At 40.1% G+C, this 25,525-nt stretch overlaps 1 protein-coding gene across 1 annotated transcript in view; it reads right to left on the bottom strand.

The window, feature by feature from the left end:
- The window catches only part of LOC126284819 (cap-specific mRNA (nucleoside-2'-O-)-methyltransferase 1), a 241,890-nt gene that overhangs the window by 5,208 nt on the left and 211,157 nt on the right, over window positions 1-25,525 (bottom strand). Inside the window, exon 17 of the mRNA XM_049984029.1 lies at window positions 19,588-19,702. Coding sequence (XP_049839986.1) covers window positions 19,588-19,702 — 115 coding nt within the window. The remainder of the gene's footprint in view (window positions 1-19,587; window positions 19,703-25,525) is intronic.

Here is a 25,525-nt window from a genome sequence, read left to right as displayed (position 1 = left end):
TGCAGAGGCTCGAGCATAGTGCTCAGCAAAGTGCTCCAACACAAGGGACACCTGTTGGTGTCTGGTACCCAAAAACACGTCTAATCTTTGTCCAGACTTGGGAAGGTGACATATGACACCCATTGGTCGAGACGTACCTCTCCCAACACTGCTGTTCCCTTCTTTTTATAAGCTGGTGAACATGTGCACAGAGCCATTTAAAAGCTATTAGGTGCTCCAGATCCAGAGAATGGTGCCACTTATGTTGCTGTAGAGCCCACCTATGCTCTTTAATGGCCTCATCAATTTCCGGCAACCGCCAAGGTACTGTCTTTCGCTGGGGGCACCCTGAGAAACAAGGGATCGCATTTTCTCCCACAGAAACGATCATTCTAGTGACCCACTCAACCACCACATCGATAATACCATGTGGGGGAGACTCAAACGTGACAGCAGAGGTGAAAATTTACCAGTCTGCCTTGTTTAGGGCCCATCTGAACAGGCGTCTAGGGGAATAACGCCAGGGGAGTGACAGGAAAATGAGGAAGTGGTCACTACCACATATGTCATCGTGGATTCTGCAGCGAACAGATGGTTGAAGTCCTGGACTGCAAAGTGATAATAGCCGAATAAGTACCATGAGCCACACTAAAATGTGTGAGGGGCCCCATTATTTAGAAGGCAGAGGTCAAGCTGACAGAGTAAATTTTTGACTTCTCTACCTCGGCCAGTAAGCATGGTGTCATCCCACAAAGGGTTGTGGGCATTAAAAGCTCCCAAAAGTAGGAAAGGTTTAGGGGGTGACGAATCAGTGCAGCCAAGACATTCAGGAGTACCACACCTCTGGAGGAAGATATACGTTGCAGACAATTATTTCCTGCATTGTCCTTATCCTGACAGCCACAGCTTCAAGAGGAGTGTGAAGGGGCACAGGTTCACTACATACCGAGTTCAGGACTTAGACACAAACTCCACCTGACACTATTATATTCGCTACTGTTCTTGTACTATCCCCTACTGCCATGGAGGACTGGGTTCTGCATTGCCAGTAACCAGGTTTCCTGGAGGGCAATGCAGAAAGCAGGTGTAAAGCTTAACAATTGCTGTAGGTCAGTTAGGTGGTGGAAATAACTGCTGCAATTCCACTGGAGGATGACGTTATCGTGAGGCAGGGAAGGCATGAAATGGTCAATGAGGCAGGTTACGCATTAGGGTCACCTACTACCACCGACTGAGTACCTGTGTGATCGACATCCACTGTGTGTGATGGTCCGGTGAGATCTAGGTACTCTGCGGCCATTAGAGTCTCCACCTCATCCTCAGACTCAGAGCTTATAGGTAGTGGTGGTGTGGGTGTCACCAAAATTTTCTTGGTCTTAGGGGTCTTCTTTTTGGATTTTTCTCGATGCTCCTTGGGCTTCTCTGGCTGAGAGGGTTTTACTGATTCCGTATCCAGGACTGATGAGGATTGTGAAGCCCTATTACCAGCTGCTTTTAGGCACTTCAGCCACTGGCGAGTGTCATCTTTCTCACTAACAGAAACCTGGGAAGGGAAAGACACAAGGGACCCCTTCCTAACAAGAGGAGCCAAAGAAGAGTTACGCTTCTCTGGCTGAGACGTGAGGACTGGTGTTCCTGACAGTTGTAGGGGCAGTGCCCCCGAGGTAGGTGGTGCAGCAGCAATAAGGAAGGGTAGTGCCCCCCACCATCAAGGGGGCAGGTGTAGTCTTACAACTCTGAGAGCCAACTGGATTTCAGAGAACTGATGGGGCTACAACTGTTGTTGAGGATGTCATTTGCACAGGATGTAATTGTTCAAAACTCCTCTTCGCCTCAGTGTAAGTCAGTCGGTCCAGGGTCTTGTATTCCATGATTTTTCTTTCTTTCTGTAGGATCCTGAAGTCTGGCGAGCGAGGGGAATGGTGCTCTCCGCAGTTGACAAAGATGGGAGGCAGGGCACATGGAGTATTGGAATGGGAAGGACGTCCACAATCCTTACAGGTGACGCTGGAAGTACAGTGGGAAGACATATGGCCGAACTTCCAGCACTTAAAGCACCGCATCGTGGGAGGGATATATGGCTTTACATCACAGCGGTAGACCATCACCTTGACCTTTTCGGGTAATGTGTCGCCCTCAAAGGCCAAGATGAAGGCACCAGTGACAACCTGATTATCCCTTGGACTCCGGTAGACATGCTGCACAAAATAAGCACCTCGCTGCTCTAAATTACAGTGCAGCTCATCATAAGACTGAAAAAGAAGGTTCCTGTGAAATATGGTACACTGGACCATATTTAAGCTCCTATGGGGTGTGATGGAAACAGAAACATCCACCAACACGTCACAGGAGAGTAGAGCCCGTGACTAGGCAGAGGCTGTTTCCATCAAGACTGACCCAGATCGCATTTTGGACAATCCCTCCATCTGCCTAAACTTGTCCTCTAAATGATCCACAAAAAACTGAGGCTTCATTGGCATGGAGAATTCCTCATCAGCTCTCATAAACACAAGGTACCAGGACAAATACGATTCACTGCCATCCTTAGCCTGGCATTCCTCCCATGGTGTGGCCAGGGAGGGGAACAATTTGGGGTCATACTTCTGTGCGTTAAATTGAGTCCTTGAAGCCTTAGAGACTGCTGGTGTTTGACCACCAGCAAGAGCTGATGTAGTATGCTACATAGCGTGTCATCTGCCCTGATGCCACCCACTCAGACCAGGAGCCCTCCCCATGGGTGCCACCCAGCCTCAGCCAAGGGCACCTGGCAGGATAGCCATTGCTGGGAGTCACGATGCCCCAGGAAGAAGGGCATCTTCTCTTTGGCATACGTGGGTAATTAATGGCGCAAGCATCAGCAGAACGATACCTGTGAAGTCAGGGGGGTACAACCAACATGGTACATGGTAGCTCCACCACAACGGACTGGGTACCATGCTGGAATCATGTGCAAACAAGTTCAATATCAATATCAGCGAAAAACAACAATACTGCACAGTGGATGGAAGAAAACACACACTGGAGGGTGATCTCGCCCAACAGCTGGAGAATGAGTGGAACTGCAGATCCACTTCAGCATAGGATGCGAAAGGTCTCAGCACACGATGGACATGATGTGCCATGTAAGGCGCCCTTCCTCAACTGGCTCGCTCTTTGGGGAAATTTAGAAGAATGGAGGTCAAACCCTACAGGGGACTATCACATAAAGGCTGAAAAGTGTGAGACTCCTTTTAGTCGCCTCTTACAACAGGCAGCAATACCTCAGGCCTATTCTAACCCCTGGACCTGCAGGGGGGTGTTTTTTGGTACATAGGAGAAAAATAAACTGCACATAGAAACCAAAATCCGAAAGTGTCAACCACAGGGCCAAAAAAACATTGCATTAATAGAAAACAAGCCCTGTCTATGCAGCACCTAGCTCAATATCCTCCACTGGCAGTTGTGGCAGTCATTCACGGTCACAGAATGTCAAACAACATTGCATGGCTTTCTGCCTATTATCCGTCAGTGTACAAAGACATTGCTGCTGATGGGGTATCTCGTCTCCTACCTTCTCCGAAGTATCCTTTCTTTCAGGAGTGCTAGTTCTGCAAGGTTCGCAGGAGAGTGTCTGTAAAGTTTGGAAGGTAGGAGACAAGATACTGGCAGAAGTAAAGCTGTGAGGGCTGGGCGTGAGTCATGCTTCGGTAGCTCAGATGGTAGAGCACTTGCCCGCGAAAGGCAAAGGTCCCGAGTTCGAGTATCGGTTGGGCACACAGTTTTAATCTGCCACGAAGTTTCGTATCAGCGCACACTCCGCTGCAGAGTGAAAATCTCATTCTGGAAACAACCCGCCATCTTGTGGCTAAGGCATGTCTTCGCAGTATCCTTTCTTTCAGGAGTGCTAGTTCTGCAAGGTTCGCAGGAGAGCTTCTGTAAAGTTTGGAAGGCAGGAGACGAGATACTGGCAGAAGTAAAGCTGTGAGGGCCAGGCGTGAGTCGTACTTCGGTAGCTCAGATGGTAGAGCACTTGCCCGCGAAAGGCAAAGGTCCCGAGTTCGAGTATTGGTTGGGCACACAGTTTTAATCTGCCACTAAGTTTGAAAATTTTTAATTACAATATATTAGAAGTTACCATGCCTGTTATTCTTTAAAGACTTTCTTAATTCAAACATGTGCAAATCATATGTCCTCAGAAACAAAATGCTTTGCGTACCCATTTAATATAGACAAAAATGTTATGACTATTTATGTATATACTGCATTCTATATGGCTTCTAGACAACAGGATTGTAGTATTTTAATACTCAGAGATATTTACGTAACATGAACTACTCTATTTAGCTTTAGGTGTGTAGTTTCTAGTCTAGTCTAGTTTTTGAAATACCAGGCAATGACAACATGAAAGACATTTATAGTCTTGGGTGTTTTTGAAATTATTTATGTGTAACAGTCTTTTTGTTGTGTAATCTTTACATTGAGTAGCAGTCTATCATTTTTCTTATATTGTTGTTATGTATACTTATGAAATATTTCTGGAAGACCCTATGACAATGTAGCAGCTGATTGTGTAGATAAATATGCCCTTCATTAAACATTTATGTTATATTATCTGGTGAGGTCTTGAGGCTTGTCTGGTTGCCAGTATTTTGATGGTTGCTTGGCATCATCCACGTGCATGGTAATTGGAAGGTTAAATCTGCAGAAGTCAGCAATAGGGGGAGCAAAAGAATGAGATGCCCCCAGGATCTGTCCTGACCCCTCTTCTGTTCAGTTCATAGATATTGATATGGCTGAAACCACATCAAACTCATGACTGGGCACTGACAATGAGGCATGCAGATCTTTAAATTGCTGAGGCTCTCCAGAAACTCTGTGGCACATCATGCAGATCCTCTGCATTGACACTGTTGAAGAACATTGCTCCCCATCTAGGATGAACAGTACTCACACACGACTTGTTGGCAAACAGCTCAACCATAACATGCATCTTGTAACTGATACAGTCAGGCCGACACCTAGTTTCTGGGTATCCATACTTAGCCACATACTACCTCCATCTCTGTGGTGGGAACATGCACTTGTACAGGAGTGAAAAAACTACAGAAAAATTCTCACCTCCATGTTCATGTAGACATTCAATTCACCAGTAAACAGAGATTTTGCTCTCAATACACACCCCTGGAAACTGCACGCATGACAGCTGGCAACAGCTTTAATACTAATGACTGCTGGTGATGCAAATGGGAGCTTAGTGCTATGACAGAACAACTTAAGATGCCAAGCATATCGACCAAGCCATCTGACTTTAAACTGCCACAAAAGATCTGTTCAGAATTTTAACTGAATAAGAACTAATACTGGCAGGTGCACTGATTCTCCCCACAAGAGGAAGAAAATAACTTTTACACATTGTGACTGTAGCACTGAAAAGCAGACTGTTCACCATTTAGTACAAAAATTTCTCCTGGGTGTTTTCTCTGGCAATCCAAGAGAGTTCCTGGTAATGAAGGATGGACCAATAGAGTACATTCACAGCCTGGGTATAAGTTTATAATCTCAGATAGTTGTAACTCATAATTTTTAGTTATGTAGACACATAATAAATTGATAAATTAACGCTTTCAGACTTGGATTTTTTCTGGAGAAAGGAAAATTTTTATTTCTGTTATAATGCTCTTAGGTGATTTTTTAATGATGCAATATTTGTATAAAAATATCTATCATTTTATAGACTAAAATAATTACTATTCAATAATTACTATGCAAAATAACAATTACAATATTCAATTATACAATGGAATATAGTGAATCAACCACATCTGTGTATTCTGGTGGTCATGAGCTGCTGTGCACTGTCACAATCTGCTGTACTCTGCTACACTGACTTGCTGATATTTTCATAGTGATGCCCAACAGTTGGCAGCAATTTCTCATGATGAAAAGGTTAAAAATTCACAAATGTGAATCCCAGGTTTTCATTAAGAAAAAATACTTCTGCTGCAGGTAAGACACAGTCAAAGTTAATGTGTGCAATAATAGCCAGGGGGTCTGAAAGAGTTTAGCATTTATGGCTAGTGATTTTACTACACCATCCAAGACAATCTCCTCAGTCTCTAATGCACAAACATTTCTTCTCCCAGCAACCCAGTCACCTCTGTTGGCCTCAAAAATTCATTCTCATGAAAGCATTCAACAGCGAGAAGCTGTTTGGCATCTTCTCTCTGACTGTTCTGTTTATGTTTTGTTAAGTGGCACCTGTTTGTGTTGTTAAGATTAACTGAAGAGTACTTGCTTCTACTTGAGGGTCTGCTAAGAAGTGCAAAACTCCACATATGCACCACGTGTTACACATGTGTAATCTGGAGCCTGTCTCGGCTTCCTTAAGCTTTGCTACATCATTCTTGGAAATACTGGCACAGCACAACGTTTCGTTTAGCAGTGCAATATGACTGTTACTTCCAGCATTTGGTGCCGCACTTTTTGGGTGGCATGTTGTTGTTGTTGTGGTCTTCAGTCCAGAGACTGGTTTGTGCATCTCTCCATGCTACTCTCTCCTGTGCAAGCTTCTTCATCTCCCAGTACCTACTGCAACCTACATCCTTCTGAATCTGTTTAGTGTATTCATCTCTTGGTCTCCCTCTACGATTTTTACCCTCAACACTGACCTCCAATACCAAATTGGTGATCCCTTGATGCCTCAGAATATTCCCTACCAAGCAATCCCTTCTTCTAGTCAAGTTGTGCCACAAACTTCTCTTCTCCCCAATCCTATTCAATACCTCCTCATCAGTTACGTGATCTACCCATCTAATCTTCAGCATTCTTCTGTAGCACCACATTTTGAAAGCTGCTATTTGGTGGCCTAATGTTCTCCAATTTGGCGGAATTGTAGTGGCAGCACTGTTTATCCCTCACTATTTGTTCATGATACAAAAGAAGTTCAAAGATTCAGAGGTTGCTGTAATAACACACTCAAAAAGAGTGTCACAGCCTGAAATGAATGGGACTCTCAGTTCTTCTTCAAAGAGAAGGATTACAATTCTCAGTGTTTATTTGGCAGTTGCATAACGGTCAGATATTGACAAGTTGCTAAGGAAAAGCCTCACAATATCATGCACAAATAATTGAAAGATTTAGCAGGAAATTGAAAGAGCAACAAATTACAACAATTAACAGACAATTTGTACCTAGAATCATTATTTTGTACATCAAGAAGCACTTTTTGCTAAATTTACTAGCATGGAGCACACGATGAAACTAATGGTATGAATATTAAATTTTCTGAAGTCTCATGTATTATTACATGAATAGTTTCAACAGTTTTTAATGCAATTGAACAAGAGCATGGACACATTACATATCACTGTGAAGTACATTGGTTAAGTGGAGGGGCAGGCCTAGAATGATATTTCAATTGAAGACCCGCTATTGATGAATCTGAAGATGCCATCAGTAAGATGTTGAAAGGTGAGAAGAAACTTATTTTTGATTTGTTGGGGAAAGTAGAAGCATTTAAAAAGAAAATCACTCTATGGAGGGGCAGTTTCTGACAAAGAAGGCAATCCATTTTCTAAGCTCTCTGGTGTTAAAGAAAATACAAATTTTGAAGAATCCACCAAGGCATTGAAACAATTAAGGTACAGCTGTCTAAATTTTTTGGGACATGACCAACTTCACATCTGTTCCTGAATCTTTTTGACAGAAAAAAGGAACTGATGATCAACCTGAAATGTAATACCCATTTAAGAAATAAATTCTTTTAGGTTAAAACTGTCCAAGAGTTTTAAGAAATTTTCCTTAGGAAAAGTTTCCATTTATCCATAATGAAACTGCAAGCATGATATTACTGTTTTGATTGACGTATGTGTGTAAGCTATTTTTGACCATAAAACTAAATATGTCAGAAGTACATGGCAACCTAAGTGACACAAATCAGTTAAACTGTCATTGTCTGTCAGTTTGTGCTAGATGTAAATTTTATCATAACTTCAATAATTAAACAAAACCAAAAACTTGTTTTGTTTGTGATCTATATTGAGACATGTAGCCATTGCAACATCAGTAGTGTAGTTACAGATGGCAAAATTTGATTCTAGCTACATGTGAAATAAATATTTATTCCACTCCATTTTGTCTCATACAAGCTTAATTGTTGTAAGACTTTTACACGGAACAATGTGGCACACACAAAATTACTAGCGTAATGCAGCTGCACCACAAGCTTTACTTTTACTTCGATGCATGTATTGTCTTGTACCAACAGACAGTAACAATATAATATTGCTCTTTTTGACAAACAGTATGTACCTTTGAATTTCAAAATACAGAATAATATGAAAGCTAGCTGCATGAATCCTGTAAAACATTCCTTCATGACTGGACTGCCATCTAATGTGGCATGTCCACCGTTCCCAATCTTCCTGGTCAAACAGCGTGGCATGGTACTGGGAGAAATACGCAGTCAAATGAGAGAGATTCACATGCAAACAAGAACTATGCACATGTGCACTCTTCTTTGCCATCATTGCTCTATTCATGTCTCAATCTGACCCATGGGGTTAAGGGATCCAGGCGGGTTCCTCCAAAGATAAGTTACAAGCTATAACATATTGCTTCCAGATTGAATATTGATGACTGTATTCCACATCCTTGAATATTGATGACTGTAGTCCACACCATGAAACAACATCAGATTACTAAAATATTTATAATAACAAAAATAACAAATTTTTAAAAATCCAATGTAATTGGACAAAAATAAAAAATTGACTTATCAAGTGGCAGTTGGAGAACCCACATGTAAAAGTATAGATATCTGCAAACTTTCAGAGCCAGCAGGTCCTTGTTCTGGTAGAAGGTCTGTAGGAGGAGGAGGAGCAGTGAAGGAAAAGGACTGGTGAGGTTCAAGACATGGGGACAGTTCAGAAAAGTTGCCCGGAACACTGGAACAGGGGAGACTTAACAGACAGGATGAGAAGGAAAGACCCTAAGTCTTTCTCTGTTGACTTTGAACTGCATTCATGTTTTGTTATTGTGGTGACCATTGGTAAAAGTTGCTAGTGACCAGTCAGAGGCAGTGTGCATTTTCCAGTTCAGTAATTTGATGTTGGAATCTTTGTTGAAAGTAGTTAACTAACTATTGGGTTTTTAATTATTGATTGTGCACTGGTGAGAAGTTTAACTGTGTCTTGTGGGTCAACATGAGGCTGGTGACCCTTATTTAGATAGATCTGATAGTGTAGCAGAGTGAAGAATTAATTAGGGCCCACCAATAAATGTTTCCAATTACACCTGGGGAGCAATATGTCATATAATTTGTCTTGTGCAACATACACATTTCATAGAGTGTATGGATTCGAGGTCCAGGCTTGTGACTTCGCACAATGGTAGAAAAGCTCTGACACATGGACGAAAGTGGTGTTTCAAATAATTTATTCTGATGAAATTCAATTTCCTTACACCTATATTTTTCATTTTATTTCTATATTTATCTTTTGTACTTACAACTGATTTAAAGACAATATTGGCTCATTGTCAGTTACCTATTTGGAGTGCTTCATGAATCAAATGCCCTGAGTCAAAGAATGGTTGTTCCATCGAGGGAGGCACTTGTAATGGGTCTGGCATACAGTTTGATAATTCATCTCAAACATGCTCTACCTTCTGTGTCATTCGGCCATATAGTGGTGTTTGACACAAATTACCCCATTAATGAATGTGATAATGAAACACTTCCTTTTTGTGTCCACTGCTGAGCACATTTGTCTAATTCTAGAGACTGTCCAGAGAATGTCCTAGAGAAAAATTAACCAATGACTGGCATTAGAAGGCATAAATCTATTGGCAAGCAGCATCTGACAAGCAAATTTTACAACATACGCAGACATAGTTATGGGAAACTTGATACTTTTCCAGATATTTGTCCACTCTCAGTCTACTGCAGCTAGTTACCAGATACATCTGGACAAGGAACAACAAAATGAAAGGAACAACTCTTTCCCATGTCAACTGCTTCAACCGACACCATGTATTTTATCAATGCTGGCTATAAATACCAGTGAATGGCATCTCATTTTAATAATTCAAGAGGCAATAATGAAGCAAGTTGGCTACTAGACACCTCATGTTTCACCAATGTCGGCTGCATATACCAGTGAAATTCATCACATTTTTAACACATCAAGAGCAAACAAGGAAGCAAATAGGACTCAGACAGAGACAGTAGGGGGCAAACAGAAAACTGCAAGGAAAGACTATACTCAGTACCATACAACACATACAAAAGTTTATGGATGCCAAAAAGAGTTCACACTAGTCAAGCAGGAAACAACCCAAACCACCATTGCCCCACAGGCTTCAGAAGAGCCAAATTGTTCAGGACAGCTTAACTGAAGAAATTTATAATATAGTATTAAATTTACTAACACAAATAATAAGTAGCTTACATGGAGGTTTGAATGACAGTAACATAAAAGAATTCATTGCAGAACTGCTACTGACTCTAGGACTCAACAATGGTGGGATATGCTAATAATGTAAGTGGAATGTTCCCAAAATAGTTGAGTTTTGTCATTGTTTTTAAAAGAGATTATAGAACACCAGGTGACACAACCAAATGCCATGTGAATCCACACCCGCTGCTGATTCATTGATAAAAGAAACATCAGCAGAGGAGGAATGATCCATGCGCAGAGCACTAGAGAAGAGAGAGTAACAACAGACCGGCTTGACCAAGGTTATTTGAGTGAACATTAAGATGGCAGATAGGCATGTACCGACAACATGGTCGCCAGTGGAAGTGCGTGCAATTATCTGGTATGAATCGGCGCGTGTCACTAGTGTGTCTGTCATCCATTAAAGCCCATTGACCACGTATGGTAAAGAGATCATGCCAGATCAAATGGTTGGTCACTGGTGTTGCATGTTTAGAGAAGGACGGCAGAGCAGGAAGGATGGAGATTGAAGCAGGTGTCCCTCCGCATCCACAAAAAACATGCTGAGGCACAGCCGGCTGTGTGATAATTCCTTGCACAACAGAGCACAGATCTTACCAGGATGCATTCTTCAAACTGATTGCATGCTGCAACAAATATCTGAATGTCACTGCCACCTATGTTGAAAAATTGTGCAAGGTCAATGTCATGGTGTATTTGTTTTTGGCAATAATGTTTCTGTGATAAACAATGAGAAAACTTCCTTTTGGAAAGTCCCTGATAGCACATTGGAAGCACCTGTAAAGTAACAAACTCAGCCTCACATGTATTTTATGTTGAAACCAGATACCAACACATGTGATATTTGAAACATGTTTGCTGTTGAATGAATCATTTCCATTTCCTGGGTTTGATGTGAGCCGAGCCAACGGGGACAATGGATATGGATGGAGGGTACTTCACATAAGAAACATAATCCCATGTGAAATTCAAGGAGATGATAGACAAGAAATATCACTTCAAACTGCTGGAGCTTTAGGCAATAAATATGACTTCAAAATGCTGGAGATACATTATATATGAATGGAAATGAAAGAAACATGTCATTTTACAGATCACACAATGAGGCTGTAATGATACAACAGCTGAGTATGTTTTCTAATTCGGTAACACATCTGAAGATAATATTAGGTGACTTAATGCTTGTTATCCTCCTTGGGGCTCAGACCAAGAAAACAGCACTGGCTAAATGATTGAAAAGACTGCCCACAAATATAACTTAATCCTGTTTCAATATAATTCTTACATTTCCAGTGTAAGTAACCAAAACCTCTCCACTAGAATAATTAATTGATATCAAATAAAATCATAGTGAGGCACAGTTAGAGTTAAAAAAAGACATTATCTCACATCTTGTTTTGGTTGTGGGACACCATCACCCCTAGGAAATTTCGTCATTTCGGAAAACAAAAAGTAAAAGCTAATGTAAAATGTGTCGTAATATGAACTATCTGCCTGAAGATGAACCTTTTGGTTCAAAACCAGTAATGGCGCTATTTAAATAAATAAATTACATTGTAAAAAGTGGCTGGTTGCTGCTGTCTTCTCTGTAGAAGTCAACCTGCATGGATAACTTTATCATTTTAAATTAGTTCCTCGATGAGGATAACTGCACCCCTGATGAGAACAACTGCATCAAACCGACAACTGAGCACTGTAGATATATGTTTGTTGTGGCCAAGGCTAACATTAGACTTCACATGGGAGGCATTTTGTTGTATTGAACTGGGGACCTAGAAACAACAGAGAGGCTTCATCCCCACCGTAGCTGCAGTGGTACACAAACCCACAACAGGTTACAGCAGTCCACTCACCCCACCAGTGTCCCACACCAGACCCAGGGTTATTGTGCAGTTCGGCCCCCAGTGGACACGCCCCCCCCCCCCCCCCTCCCCCTCCCCCCCCAGGAATATCTCACACCAGGTGAGTGTAACCCCAATGTTTGTGTGGTAGAGTAATTATGGTGTACACCAATGTGAAGAAAGTCGTTCGCGTAGCAATCACCGACATAGAGTAACTGAGGCGGAATAAGGGGAACCAGCCTGCATTCACCGAGGCAGATGGAAAAGTCCCTTAAAACCATCCACAGACTGGCCGGCACACCGGACCTCGACACTAATTCACTGGGTGGGTTTGTGCCGGGGACTGGCATGCCTTCCCGCCTGGAAAGCAGTACGTTAGACCGCATGGCTAACTGGGCGGTACTCACATGGGAGGTAGTCACAAGTGTCTTTGGTCTGGTCATCTACCCACCATTCTCAGAAATGATACTCAGTATCATATGGTCAATCTACTAGTGGAACATTTGAAAAGCAGACTGGAACAAGTACACTACTGTGCTTTCAGAAAAGACACTGATGTTTTCAGAATGTGAAGAAACATGAAGGGACTACATAAGCTTTATTACTTGTTTTGAAGAAGCTGCCATGGTATCTGTCCTACAAGATGAACTTTTTATTCCAAAAACCAAAACTTAACAGTATGGTGGGATGAGGAAAGCAATAATGTATTGCTGGAACATAGAGATGCACTAAAACTGTACAGAAGGCACACTTAAGAAGAAAATACAAGTGTAAGTAAACTGACTGTTCAAAAATTAGAAGATATCTGCATGGAGACACTTACATAACCTTAACGAAGACATACCCAGCTCAATCATCTGGCATCGAATTAAATGTGTACATAGAGATGGAACAACAATAGTATAAGGTTAGTGAATAAGTTCATAGCACTTTTGTTTTGCATGTTGGTATTCCGGTTACTATGGATTTATTTATTGATTGTCATTCTTTGTTTGTAGTTCACTGCTGCTATATTACCATTTTGTCATTTGAAGATAATGAGTGGAACTGTGGATGCTAGACAATGGAGTGTCAAGAGGAGAAATTGGAATGTTTCCAAAATGTCCTTCGGTCTGAGTTCAGTAGAAGAGTGACAGCAGCAGAGGTAGCCAGAAACATTTACGCTGTGTATGAGGATAATTCCACTGGACAGAGCATTGCAAAAACATTGTTTCCTCATTTTAAGGAGGATTGTTTTGACATTAATGACTCTCCATATTCAGGAAGACCTTCAGGCTTTTAAGATGATCATTTCAATGCACTAATTCACAATGAACCATGTCAGTGTACTCAACAACCGGCAAATGTGATGAACTGTGACCATTCCATCATTGTGCAATATTTGTATGCAACGAAGAAGGTTCAAAAAATCAGGTGTTTGGGTACCACATGCTCTAAGCCAAACTCTCAAAAATAAATTGGTATCTGTGCTTGCTCATAATCAATTACATAAATTGGCTTGTGAATAACATTAACCGTTCCTATCTTGTAGCATTACTGGTGATAAGACATTGTGTCTTATGCTAACATATGGCAAGAAAGGAATAGTTGATCCCAAACACAGCAGCAGTTCCCCGTACGAAGACCTGCGTTCATCCACAAAAGATAGTGTTATGCATCTGGCGGAAGAGAATGTACTGTGAAAGTTTAACCATCACTGCGGAAGTTTATTGTCAACAACTGAGACATCTTGTAGACGCAGTCCAAGACCAATGGTGAGACACACTGTGTGAAGTGATGCTATGTCACAATGCTATGTCACAATAAAGTCCACACACATTCTGCTAGACTGACAAAAAACACTATACAAGAGTTGGGTTGGGAAGCCACTTAACACTCACCTTATTCACCTGATCATGCACCCTTAGTTTTTTTACCATTATCACTATTAAACAACCTTCAAGGAACTTCCTTTCCAGATGAAAATGCACTCTAAACATGGCTCAGCAAGTTCTTCCCCTCAAAAACAACACTGTTTCTATTGTCACAGAACTGAAAAGTTAGCCTAGTACTGACAGACTGTTGTAAATAGTGATGCAGAATATATTATAGATGACTAAAGTCTCTGTTGTGTGTATCCATGATGTTTATTAAACTTTTAGAAAAGTGTTGTGGACTTATGCACCAACCTAATACAACAGTGCCACTGAACAAATCAGTGGATGACTTCTTGAAACTTTTAGCACCAGCCTATGTTCAACAATACATTGATGATGAAGAAGTCTTTGGTTCTCCTCTTCTCCGGGGTTACTTCCATGGAGATGCTGATTCTTAGGCTGTACTAACTACCAGTCCAGACAGTAGTTGCAAATATTTGACTCCATATTGACCATAAGCTTTAGTGGATGACACATATTACAGAAGCTATCACAAACTGCAAAAAGTCCACTAATATATTGTGAGCTAGCATGGAAGTTAGCTGGAGACTGGAAGCACACATTGGACCAAGATGTATCACGCTTTGGTACATTCATACATAGATTATGTTTGTCTTTCTTTTGAGTCAGCTTCAGAGGCATGTCTAAGATGATTAGACAAATTCCAGTACAAAACACATAGAGTATCAATCTGATGTTACATATAATATTACAAATAGGAATCAGGAAGTTACCATATGCTGGGTACAAAGCACACTGTCACATAGCTGGCAATGATACAATAGACAAACTAGACAAAGCAGCTAACTATGACAGAGCAAGATTACATATATAATTATCAGCTACAGCTCTTTAACGCAGCATTAAATCAACAGTCAAAGATAAGTGGAACACAGAATGGCAAGAGACCTCCAAATACAAAGGCAAGGATTAAGACAAAGTGAACCTGGTACTGACTCCTAACTTCTAGAATAAGAAAAACTGATGCTCCAGAAGATTCATAAACACTACAAGATGCCTCACATTCAACTGCAGTTGTTACAGGACACATCTATATTGTGCTGGTCTGGTTTATTCTGTGCTGAAGAGGAAGATATCAATCACAGCACAAACACATACAACACAACAAGCCATCTTCAGCATCTGTGTTCAATACTGAAACTTCCTGGCACATTAAAACTGTGTGCCGGACCAAGACTCTAACTTGGGACCTTTGGCATAGGTAGCTGCTTTGTCTAGTTTGTCTACTGTTTCAATGCCAGGTATGTGACAGTGTGCTTTGTATCCAGCATGTGGCAACTTCCTGATTCCTATTTGTGATATGGCAATGGTCCCGAGTTCGAATCTCGGTCTGGCACACAGTTTTAATCTGCCAGAAAGTTTCATATCAGCGCACACTCTGCTGCAGAGTGAAAATCTCATTCTGTGTTCACTATTGTTTGCTGTGTGCTGACATGTTACAGTACTGCTCAGCTTGAAAGACTTAAGAGAATATATTGCCTTTTACAAGCCTTTCTGTTGAAAGAGCATGTCAGCTTCTATATGATTCTACTGTGATTTTGTGTTTATGATGGTGTGCACTGTACTAAATCCAATGTGTACACTGCTGTTCTATGTGTTAAATCTTACATGTACAGTCAGTTCCACAAGAAAGTGTACACAATTACCTGTAGGAAATAAAAGACACCAATATAAATATATGTTTACATGAAAAAACATGTTATTACTAATTGCTGTCATTATCAATTATAGCTTGGCACCTTTTTGGCATGCTGTTCACGAGACCTGCTGCATATTCTCTAGGGTAATCATCTCCATATCATCCTGATTTTATATGACAGCTGCTTCGAAATATGTATTTGATTTCCTTTAAGCTTCATCTTAATATACAACCAAACATTTTCGATCGGGTTTGCATCCGGAAACATTGCAGGCCGATCCATTGTGGACACCCCATTGTCTTGACGCTTGCTGTGTTTCAAATCACTATCCTCTTGAAGCACCTGGTTTGCCTCATTCAAACCAAATAGCTTCTTAACGAATCTCAGGAGGCATGTTTGATAAATATTGCACATATTTCAGTATTTAAATTGGCTGCACACAACAAAACCAAATATTCAACTCTCACACAGTTTATTTATACACTGTAATAAAGTGCATTAAGTGCAGATTTGAGACTGCTACCATGGATGATGCTGCGGACATTACATTTAACATTATGGTGTACACTTTCCTGTGGAACTGACTGTATGATGATGATTGTACGAGTCCTGCTCAGATTGATCAGAATAAAAAAAGGAAAATCATTCTTTTTTGTGTGCCTGCTGATGACCCAATGCTTCTACTATTAGGTAAGTTGTCTCCTTTACTCCTAAATTATTTACATTCTATGAAGTATTAGTTTTAAAAAAGCCACTAAATGAATCAAAATTATAAGTAGTCACTGAGTAATCTATTTAGTGGAGAAACTAAAAATAACGGACACACAACTGGAACACCGAATTCTGTCTTTGAAAACTGTTTATTGCACAAGTTTATTATAAAGCTTATTCTTCCAATAACTGCACGAAAATCAAAATACTAAGATAAGTGACTGTGGAATAAAAATTAATCTAAAATTATTCAACAAATGACAGTAACTCAATCTTATAAGACATCTGTAAAATTGTATATACATTGTGTGAAATAATTTGCTCTCCTTAACAGCAATTTATGAGAAGTCACTGGGATTGAAGAGTTACAAGTAATTGGAGCAAGGTACAGGTCATTCCCACTTTCAACATAGCAATCTGTTGTGAAATTCTGAAATGCATCTTATGCTTGCATATTATGAACTGTTCGGAAGATGGAAATGTCTGTTGTAGGAATTAATACTGATTCCACAGACATTCAATTCCCTCTATTTTTCCATGAGGTCCAGAGGGCAGCAGATGATGACACTTAAATTACTGCCACAGTTCTTGATTGCAGAAGGGATCCAATACAGTCTTGTACTATCACATGGTGGACAAAATACAAGTTTCCACAATATCAGACTGGCTTTTTATGTTTCAGGATTTCCTAGCATATAGAACTCAATATGTTGTTCTTAACAAGCTGACATCGTTGTATGTAAAAGCAGTTCCAGGTGTATCCAAGGGTCTCTTATAGATTCATTAATATTAACACTATACATAAATGACCTTATGGATAACGTCAGAAGCATTGTGGCGCTGTCTGCAAGTGCTGATATTGTATAAAGCTCGATCAAAATGTTTGTGTTTGCGTGCACTGCTGCAATAATTACAGAAACCAATACCTGTATGTTAGAAGTATAGAAGTATTGACCCTGGCTGTTGAGACACTTGTCCCACTGTTGCACAAGACAGTGAATGGCTGTCTCATACAATTCCTGAGGCTGTGATGTTAAGCAGTTCCGTGTGTACAGCTGGACATTGTCATCCGAGGTGAATCATTTGCCCCTCAGAGCCTTTTTAAGGGGACCAAAAATGGCGGACTGTGGAGGGCGGGTGAGAACCTTCTATTTTAATTTTTGCGGGAGTGCTGCGAATGTGTTGGCCATATGAGGCTTTGCGTTGTCATGGAGCAGAATCACCCCATGCGTGAGATTGCCTACTCGTTTTGATTTGATCGCTTGGTGAAGGGTGGTCAAGGTTTGCGAGTAATGCTGGGCATTCACTGTAGTTCTGTGCTGCAGGAAATGAATCAGAAGGAAGGAATTCTCGGTTCCCTTAAAACAGGCTTTGAGGGGCAATCGAGTGATCTTGGACAACGACATCCAGCTGTATGTGTGGAACTGGTTAACATCACAGCCCCAGGAATCTTATGAGACAGCCATTCACTGTCTTGTGTCACAGTGGGACAAGCGTCTCAACAGCCAGGGTCAATACTTTTAACATAAAGGTACTGGTTTCTGTAATTATGTCTCTGGATTGTTTCTTTTTGAAAGTCCTTTATAGTTGCAGTTCAACACAAGACGCCAGTCGATCTGGGAGGCTAGCCTCATCTATTATGCCAAATCACATGGGAGACGCCTGAGCACCTGCCCTATAGTCTTGACCTCTCCCCATGTGACTAACAAGCCTTCAGTCCCTTGAAAAGGCCATGAAGGGACATGACGTTTCCTGTCAGACGAGGATGTGCAGCAGGCAGTTAGAGATTTCTTCACACAGCAGGACACAGTATTTTACCAAATGGCTATCTCCAAACTGCTGCATCGGTGGGATGATTGACTCAGTGCTCATGATGATTTTGGCTGATTGTCATACTGATTCTGGACTGTACAGCCTTCAAACGGAAACTTTCTGATCACTCCTTATATGTAGGAAAGTCATGCCAAAAAACTAAAGTGAAATGCAGGAAGATATGCAGAGAATGACGTTTGGTGCAGGGATTAAATGAAATAAATAAATAAATGTAGAGAATTGTTCACAAATAGTTGGAATGATGCATTACTGTTTTTTACATTATTAGTGATAAATCACTGGAAGCAACAACAGCTATCTATTATATGGGAGTAGCTATACAGTGTGACCAAGAGTGGAGCAGCCACATAAAACTAGTTGTGGGGAAAATAAGATACCACACTGAAATTAATTAAAAGATTCTTTTGGAAGAATAATTCAACTATGAATGAGGTAACTTACAAAACTCTCATTTGACCAATTCTTGAGTGCTGCTTGTCAGTCTGCAACCCTTACCAGGTAGAATTAATACAGGTAGTACAGAATATCCTATGGCAAGTGATGTGTTTCACCACTGTTCATTTACTAAGCACAAAAGAGTCACATAGATGCACATCAAACTCCAGCTGCAGACAATATAAGAGGGTCACTGAACATCACAAAGATGTTTACTGCTAAAATTCTGGGAATGTAGATTATTCCAGCAAGTATATTAAGTCCTTCCACAACAAACTATGAAATGACCATGAAAGGGTAATGAGAGAAACTTGAGTTAATACAGTGGCTTACTGCCCGCTATTCTTCCTGAGAACAACATATTGCGACTCTTATGACTGAATGTTGTTAAAAATAACATTTCATTAATTCTCAGCTTTGCAGTTATGGCTTGTTGGACAACTGTAGAGTGAACAACACAAAATACCACTTTATACTGTAACAGGCTGTATATTCAGTTATGGAATAAACAGAATGCTTGCCACTAAAGCATAAGACACACTCTTTGACTTTTGGAAGGGTCTTTTGACGACACAGTAGTCTCTGTAACTACTACAGTCAAAACTTCATGTTTTAGGCACCTCAAATGTTCTTCGTTGCAACTACTTATTTCAGGGGAAACAAGTTTATTTTTAAAAGCACAATGTTAGATGCAGAGATACTATTATTTGAAAAAAAAAAATGGTAACTGCAGAAGTTCTCTTCGAAATAAGAAAATAAAACTACAAATACTTACTGAGCCGAGGCACATGCTTCACTTGGCCTGTGCTGATCATACAAGGAGTCTTTTCCGCTAGGGCAAGCATAGAAACAGAATCCTGTTTTCCTACTGCAGTGCCTCATCCAAGGATCTAAAATGAAGAAATACAAATGTTATTACTGCTTAAAAAATTATATGTGAACATTAACAGTGTTGCTTATTTAATAGTATGAGTTGGCTTAAAATAATGCTACTTCAACAGTAGTGTGCTAAGCAGAAGTTATGTATTTCTCTCCAAATAACGTACACAACTGCTAATTAGGAAGTGATCAACTTGCGTAATTCATATTCTCATTGGTGGTTTCTATGTTAACCCTCCAGCCGCAAGTGTTGGTTCAGGTCTTTCTGTATGATTCTGCGGGGCATGCTGTTATTGCATTAGATATAATTTCGGGATAGTTGTACAAAGGAAGTCAGTATTTTCCTGTCAAATATTTTTGTTGTTGCTCAGAGGCATCAGAAGTCACATTTTACACTTTCTCAATATAGATGGGCAAATTATGACCTGTCTGATTGCATTGCAGATATACCCCAGGTCCCACACAGATGTAACCAACAAACTGCTGCTAACAATTTACAGTAATATTATTAAATTTACATCCAAGCAGCAAGAAAATTCTGTACACATGACATTTTGCTGACCTACGACCAGACACCTAAACAGAAAAAGCACATTTACACTGCAAGTTCTGTCAAAGATATTACACTACTTCACTTGCTGTATAACTAGTGTTTTTATTTTCAGCTACCGGGTGTCACTTAAAAATGGATGTGATTGTCTGAAACCACTAATGATAATAAAATGATGACTGATGGTAAAATAATGCAGTTGCATCAAAATGATTTCTTCAATTATCACTCAAGAGTAGTCGAATCTCAACAGTGGAAAAGATAAAACCAAAAGAGGAAGAAATCAGAGCTTTTAAAAGAGGCAAAATCATGGTCCAAAAATGGCAAGACAAAAAAACAATTTGTGCTTTAGAACTATACACAACCATAGCCTACTCAAAGTTGGCTGTGATCTGATAAGGGAAACCAAAAGAGGTAACAGAATAATGAAATCTCAGTTGATATACAACTATAACAATACATGGGGCAGCAATGACAGAGCTGAACAAGGATTTTCATATTACAAGACCATTTAGAGACAGCAGAAAAATATTACAAGCAGTTATTTTGGCATCTCATTGAACAGTCTCTATTCAACACATTTATTATGACTTTCTTTCTTCTCCCCCTGCCCACCCCCAAAAGAGAAAGAGAAAGAAAGAGAGAGAGAGAGAGAGAGAGAGAGAGAGAGAGAGAGAGACCAAACATCAAGCAACACAAAGAAAGCATTTTTGGAATTCACGGTGGAAATAACTGAAGCAGTTTTTGAGAAATGCATACAAGTATCACCTCAACACATGCAAATACAGTAGGACTAACATGAAGGTAGTTTATATCCCGCACACTTTCCATAACCAATAAAAAAGGAACCTCATAGAAGGTGGACTGTTTGCTGTTCCATAAGAAATGATGATGGAAAACAATGCAGAACCAAGTGCAAAGATTGCAATGCAGGCTTGGGGATGGAATTTTGCTTCAAGAGATACCACACTCAGAAAAATATTAAAAAAATTCTCCTCTATTTATAATGTTGAATGTGATTTCTCATTTCCCTGCATTATGTATGTTAAATGTCAATTAAAAGTCACTTTCAAATTAACCCTTTGGTTTTCTTGTTACATTCCTTTAATACAAGCCTTATAACTGTTTTCTAACTGTTGAATGAAATTGGTCCACAATTTTATATAGAAAACTCGCAAAATCACTCACAGTTAGAGGTTAATAAAATACAGCCCAACTTGGCTACAAGGACTATTGATAAAGTCATCTGAGTTACGGACATCATACAAGCATTTGCACGGTCTTGGCAAACAAGCAAGATGTTCAGCTAAATTGTATGAATGAGCTTCAATCTTGCTTGTTACTGTATGTAATGGAGCTCTTTATGAACTTTTGGAAGGTCATACAGTCTTGGTCATAGACAACCATGTAGTCTTAACCTTTTGATGATCTCTTGAAGCAAGGAGCAGGAGTTCAAGAGTGCAGAAGTTTTCCATTACATATGTCCTATAGGGTTGTACTCAATCCCCCTATAGGTAGAATCATGCAGCATATCGTAGATGTTATCATCATACACACTATGGGGTAACAAAACAGTTGTATCACCTTCATCAGTCTTCAGTACCACTACATAAAGGTCCTCCCGTAGATATTGCAATGCAGCCCTTTCTACATACGTTAAGTTACTATGCTGAGAATGAGCTTTCACAAGAGCTAGTTTCCCTTCTTATTTCTTCTACAGAATTCAATGGAAGGCAAAAATGTTAAAAAGTGTTGCTCTAAGTGTAGGTGAAAAATTGAGTCCCTTGCTTAAAACAGACAGCATCACATCATCCAAATTTTCTCTATAACATTGACAATGGAACGTCCTGCAGTTACCACTTGTGCTATGACTGCTGTGGCAAGATACAATCAAATTTTGACATCTACCAAAAACTTGAGTCCTTGTGGATCCAATCAAACTTGGCCAACGTCACTCCATCAATCAAATTCTGTGATATAGGAGGAAGATGTGTTGCAATTCAGACCATTTAGTTACATTCCAAGTGGTATCACTTTTTACAGAGGGTTCTCTTGCAGATTCTTTGGCACTGTCTAGCAATAAGTTTCAGGGGTTTGTTCTGGCATGCTCTTTCCTCAATCTATTTTATATTCAACCAAGAACATTTTAAACAAACTGATGGTGTCCGAGAATTTCAAGGAGAGACTGCTTGAATCAGCTGCCCTTAAACCAGTTGTATTTTGGTGGTATGTGGATGATACTTTCATACTGAGACCTCAAGAAGAAGATAAATTAATGGGAGTTCCTTCATCACCTTACATCCACTCATAACAACATTCGGATCATTATGGCAACAGAGAATGATGGTTCTTTGACTTTCTTGGATGTTTTGGTTAGACAGAAGTATGATGGATCTCTGTAGCAGTCAGGTTTATCATAAGCCTGCACATACTGATATGTATTCACAAGCAACAAGCTGTCATAACCTATTGCAAACTATGACCATGCTTAAAACACTCATACTCAAGTCTCAGATCTACATAGTTTGCCTAAAGAGCTCACCTACCTAAAGACAGTGCCCAGAAAATATAGATATCCTACCTAGCACATAAAAAGGGCACTATTAATAAAAACTAAGAACCAGGAAATGGATAAAGAGGGGAATATACCAGATAATCTTTTATCTTTCCTTTCTTTTGTGGGCAACATCTTGTTTGAAATAGAATCCTCTGAAAATTTCAGGTGACAGTGATTTTCCATCCATCTAAGATTGCAGACCATTTGGAATAAGTGAAGGACAACATGTTATTTCAGAAGGCCAAAATTTACAAAATACCTTGCCAAAGTGGTATGGCTTGCATAGGTGAGGCCACACATACTGTGAAAGAACGCTGCACTGAATACCAATTCTGCACCCGCCTTCTGCAACCAAGCACGTCTGCTATTGCCAAATACTGTATTTCAACTGGACATTCAATGAGGGATAAGAAAACAATGGTACTGACCACAGCAACATCCTTTTGGGATGGCATTATTAAAGAATCCATGAAAATACACCTCATGGAAAATCTGATGAACAGCGATTACTGCATAGAATCCCATCATCTCCACAATTTGCTCTAACTGAAGACTATAGGTAGCGCCAATGGCCATGGCGAGTGGTAAGGCACAGGAGAGGTGAATCCCATGGTTCCACCAGTGAGGACACTACTGCTAGGAAATGTGGTGCATCTGTAAACTTGATTTTGACAGATGCACAAAGCACACTATATATTGTGGAACAGAGGATGTGTTCGGCAGTCTTCATGACTGGCAGGTGCCCAGTTGAAATATCAAAGCAGGCACTAAATTAAAACTGACCACACATCTGTTTTTTAATTCAATTTGCCAGGAAAATTTTAAAATTCAGAAAATGATCATGTCCGAACGGCTTGGCCTGCCCTCATTGATGTGAGGTGGTAATATGTAATGCACCTGGGAACATTGTCAAAAATTATCATTTTGACAGTCCAGGTGTTATTGTGTGGGGAGGCATAATGTTTGCATGAGGGTAAGGTTCTCTAAAACTTAGAACATTGTACATCCATTAGTCAATTCCATGGTTCAGAGGTGCACTCAGCCCAGACTCCCTCTGAGCACATGTGAAATGTGTTGGGGAGATGTACTGCAGAATGTCCACATGCACCAACGAACATCCTTTAGCTGTCAAATGTATTGATGGAGAAATGGAGTGTCCCACCACAAGAACTCCACAACAACCATGTGGCCAGCGTGGGCACATGCTGTAGAGCATGCACTACTAAGCACCATGTCCTACCTTTCGTCATGTCCAGAGGACCATCATGACTCATAATAACTAATGTGTAATTATTGTTTTGAACAAAGGTGTCATTTATGTTTGTTTCATTGTATAGTAATTTCACTTACCTTCCATACTACACTGTAGCAGTTCATTTTGTGTATGGTCCAAGTTTCATGAGCTATGTTACTTGGCAGTGATACATCTACATCTACATACATACCCCACAAGCCACCAAAATCATTGCCTTTCCTGTTCCACTCAGAAACAGATTGGGGGAAAAACAACTATCTACAAGCCTCCATATGAGTTCTAGTTTCTCTTATTTCGTCTTCACAGTCCTTATGCAAGATGTACACTGGTGGCAGTAGAAATGCAGTCAGTTTCATACGGTATTTCTCTAAATTTTCTCAATAGTGTTTTGTGAAAAGAACATCATCTTCCCTCCAGGGTTTCCCATTTGAGATCACAGAGCATTTCCACAGTACTCACATTTCGATCAAACCTAGTGGTAACAAATCTAGCAGCACTTCTCTGAATTGCTTTGATGTCATCCTTTAATTTGACCTAGTGGGGATCCCAAACATTCTAGCAGTACTCACGAATGGGTTATACAAATGACCTATATGCAAGAGCTACACTTTCCTAGAATTCTCCCAATAAACCAAAGTCGACCATTCGTCTTCCCTTCCTGACCTTAGGTGCTTGTTCTATTTCATATCACTTTACAGTGTTACAGTGTCAAGCAGCACACCACTATTATTCTATTCTAGCATTAGCTGGATCGTTTTTCCTATCAACATGCATTAGATCACTTTTTTTACATTGAAAGTAAGCTGTCATCCATCACAGAAAATAGAAATTCTCTCTAAATCTCCTTGTATCCTCCTACAGTCACCCAAGGCATCACACAACAGTTACGTTTGTCCTTAAGTTTAATGCACAAGTGTATTTTCTTCCTCCTTCCTCTTTCAAACCACATTTGATCTGGCTCTTTTTTCTTTCTTACTTGATGGAATATACAATCAATTTGTTTTTATTTAAAATTACTTACTGAAGTCCCAGTAAAACTCTTCTGGGGATAGAGCATGATAGTATGATATAAAATCCAGTATTTCAATTATAATTAGAACAGTCCTCATCAAGGTGATTACCTCTGATGTGCCAGTACAATAATATGTGTGTTATTGGTTCCCTACCTTCCCATTAACATATGGCATGAATGTCATAGAAATTCATGCAGTGTAAGTAAACTAACCATGGAAAATATTCAAATTTCATTTTATTAGCTGTAACTGGAAACTGGATGAAAGCTGCTGTCATGCCAATCACTATCTCCAGCATTTCTTAGGGAGAACTGTGATTGGACAATGTATCTTGTACTTTCTCAATATTGTCTGAAGTACACCAAGAGAACTGTCTGCCTACTGGTAGGTTTGTGTTGGCAATACGAATGGTGAAGATATCAAATGCCTTCAATCTAAATAACACAAGTTAAATCAAAC

Source organism: Schistocerca gregaria, chromosome 8, assembly GCF_023897955.1.
Source record: "Schistocerca gregaria isolate iqSchGreg1 chromosome 8, iqSchGreg1.2, whole genome shotgun sequence".
Taxonomy (NCBI): Eukaryota; Metazoa; Arthropoda; class Insecta; order Orthoptera; family Acrididae; genus Schistocerca; species Schistocerca gregaria.
The sequence above is the reverse complement of the archived record's forward strand: the minus strand, read 5'-3'. Positions and strand labels throughout refer to the sequence as shown.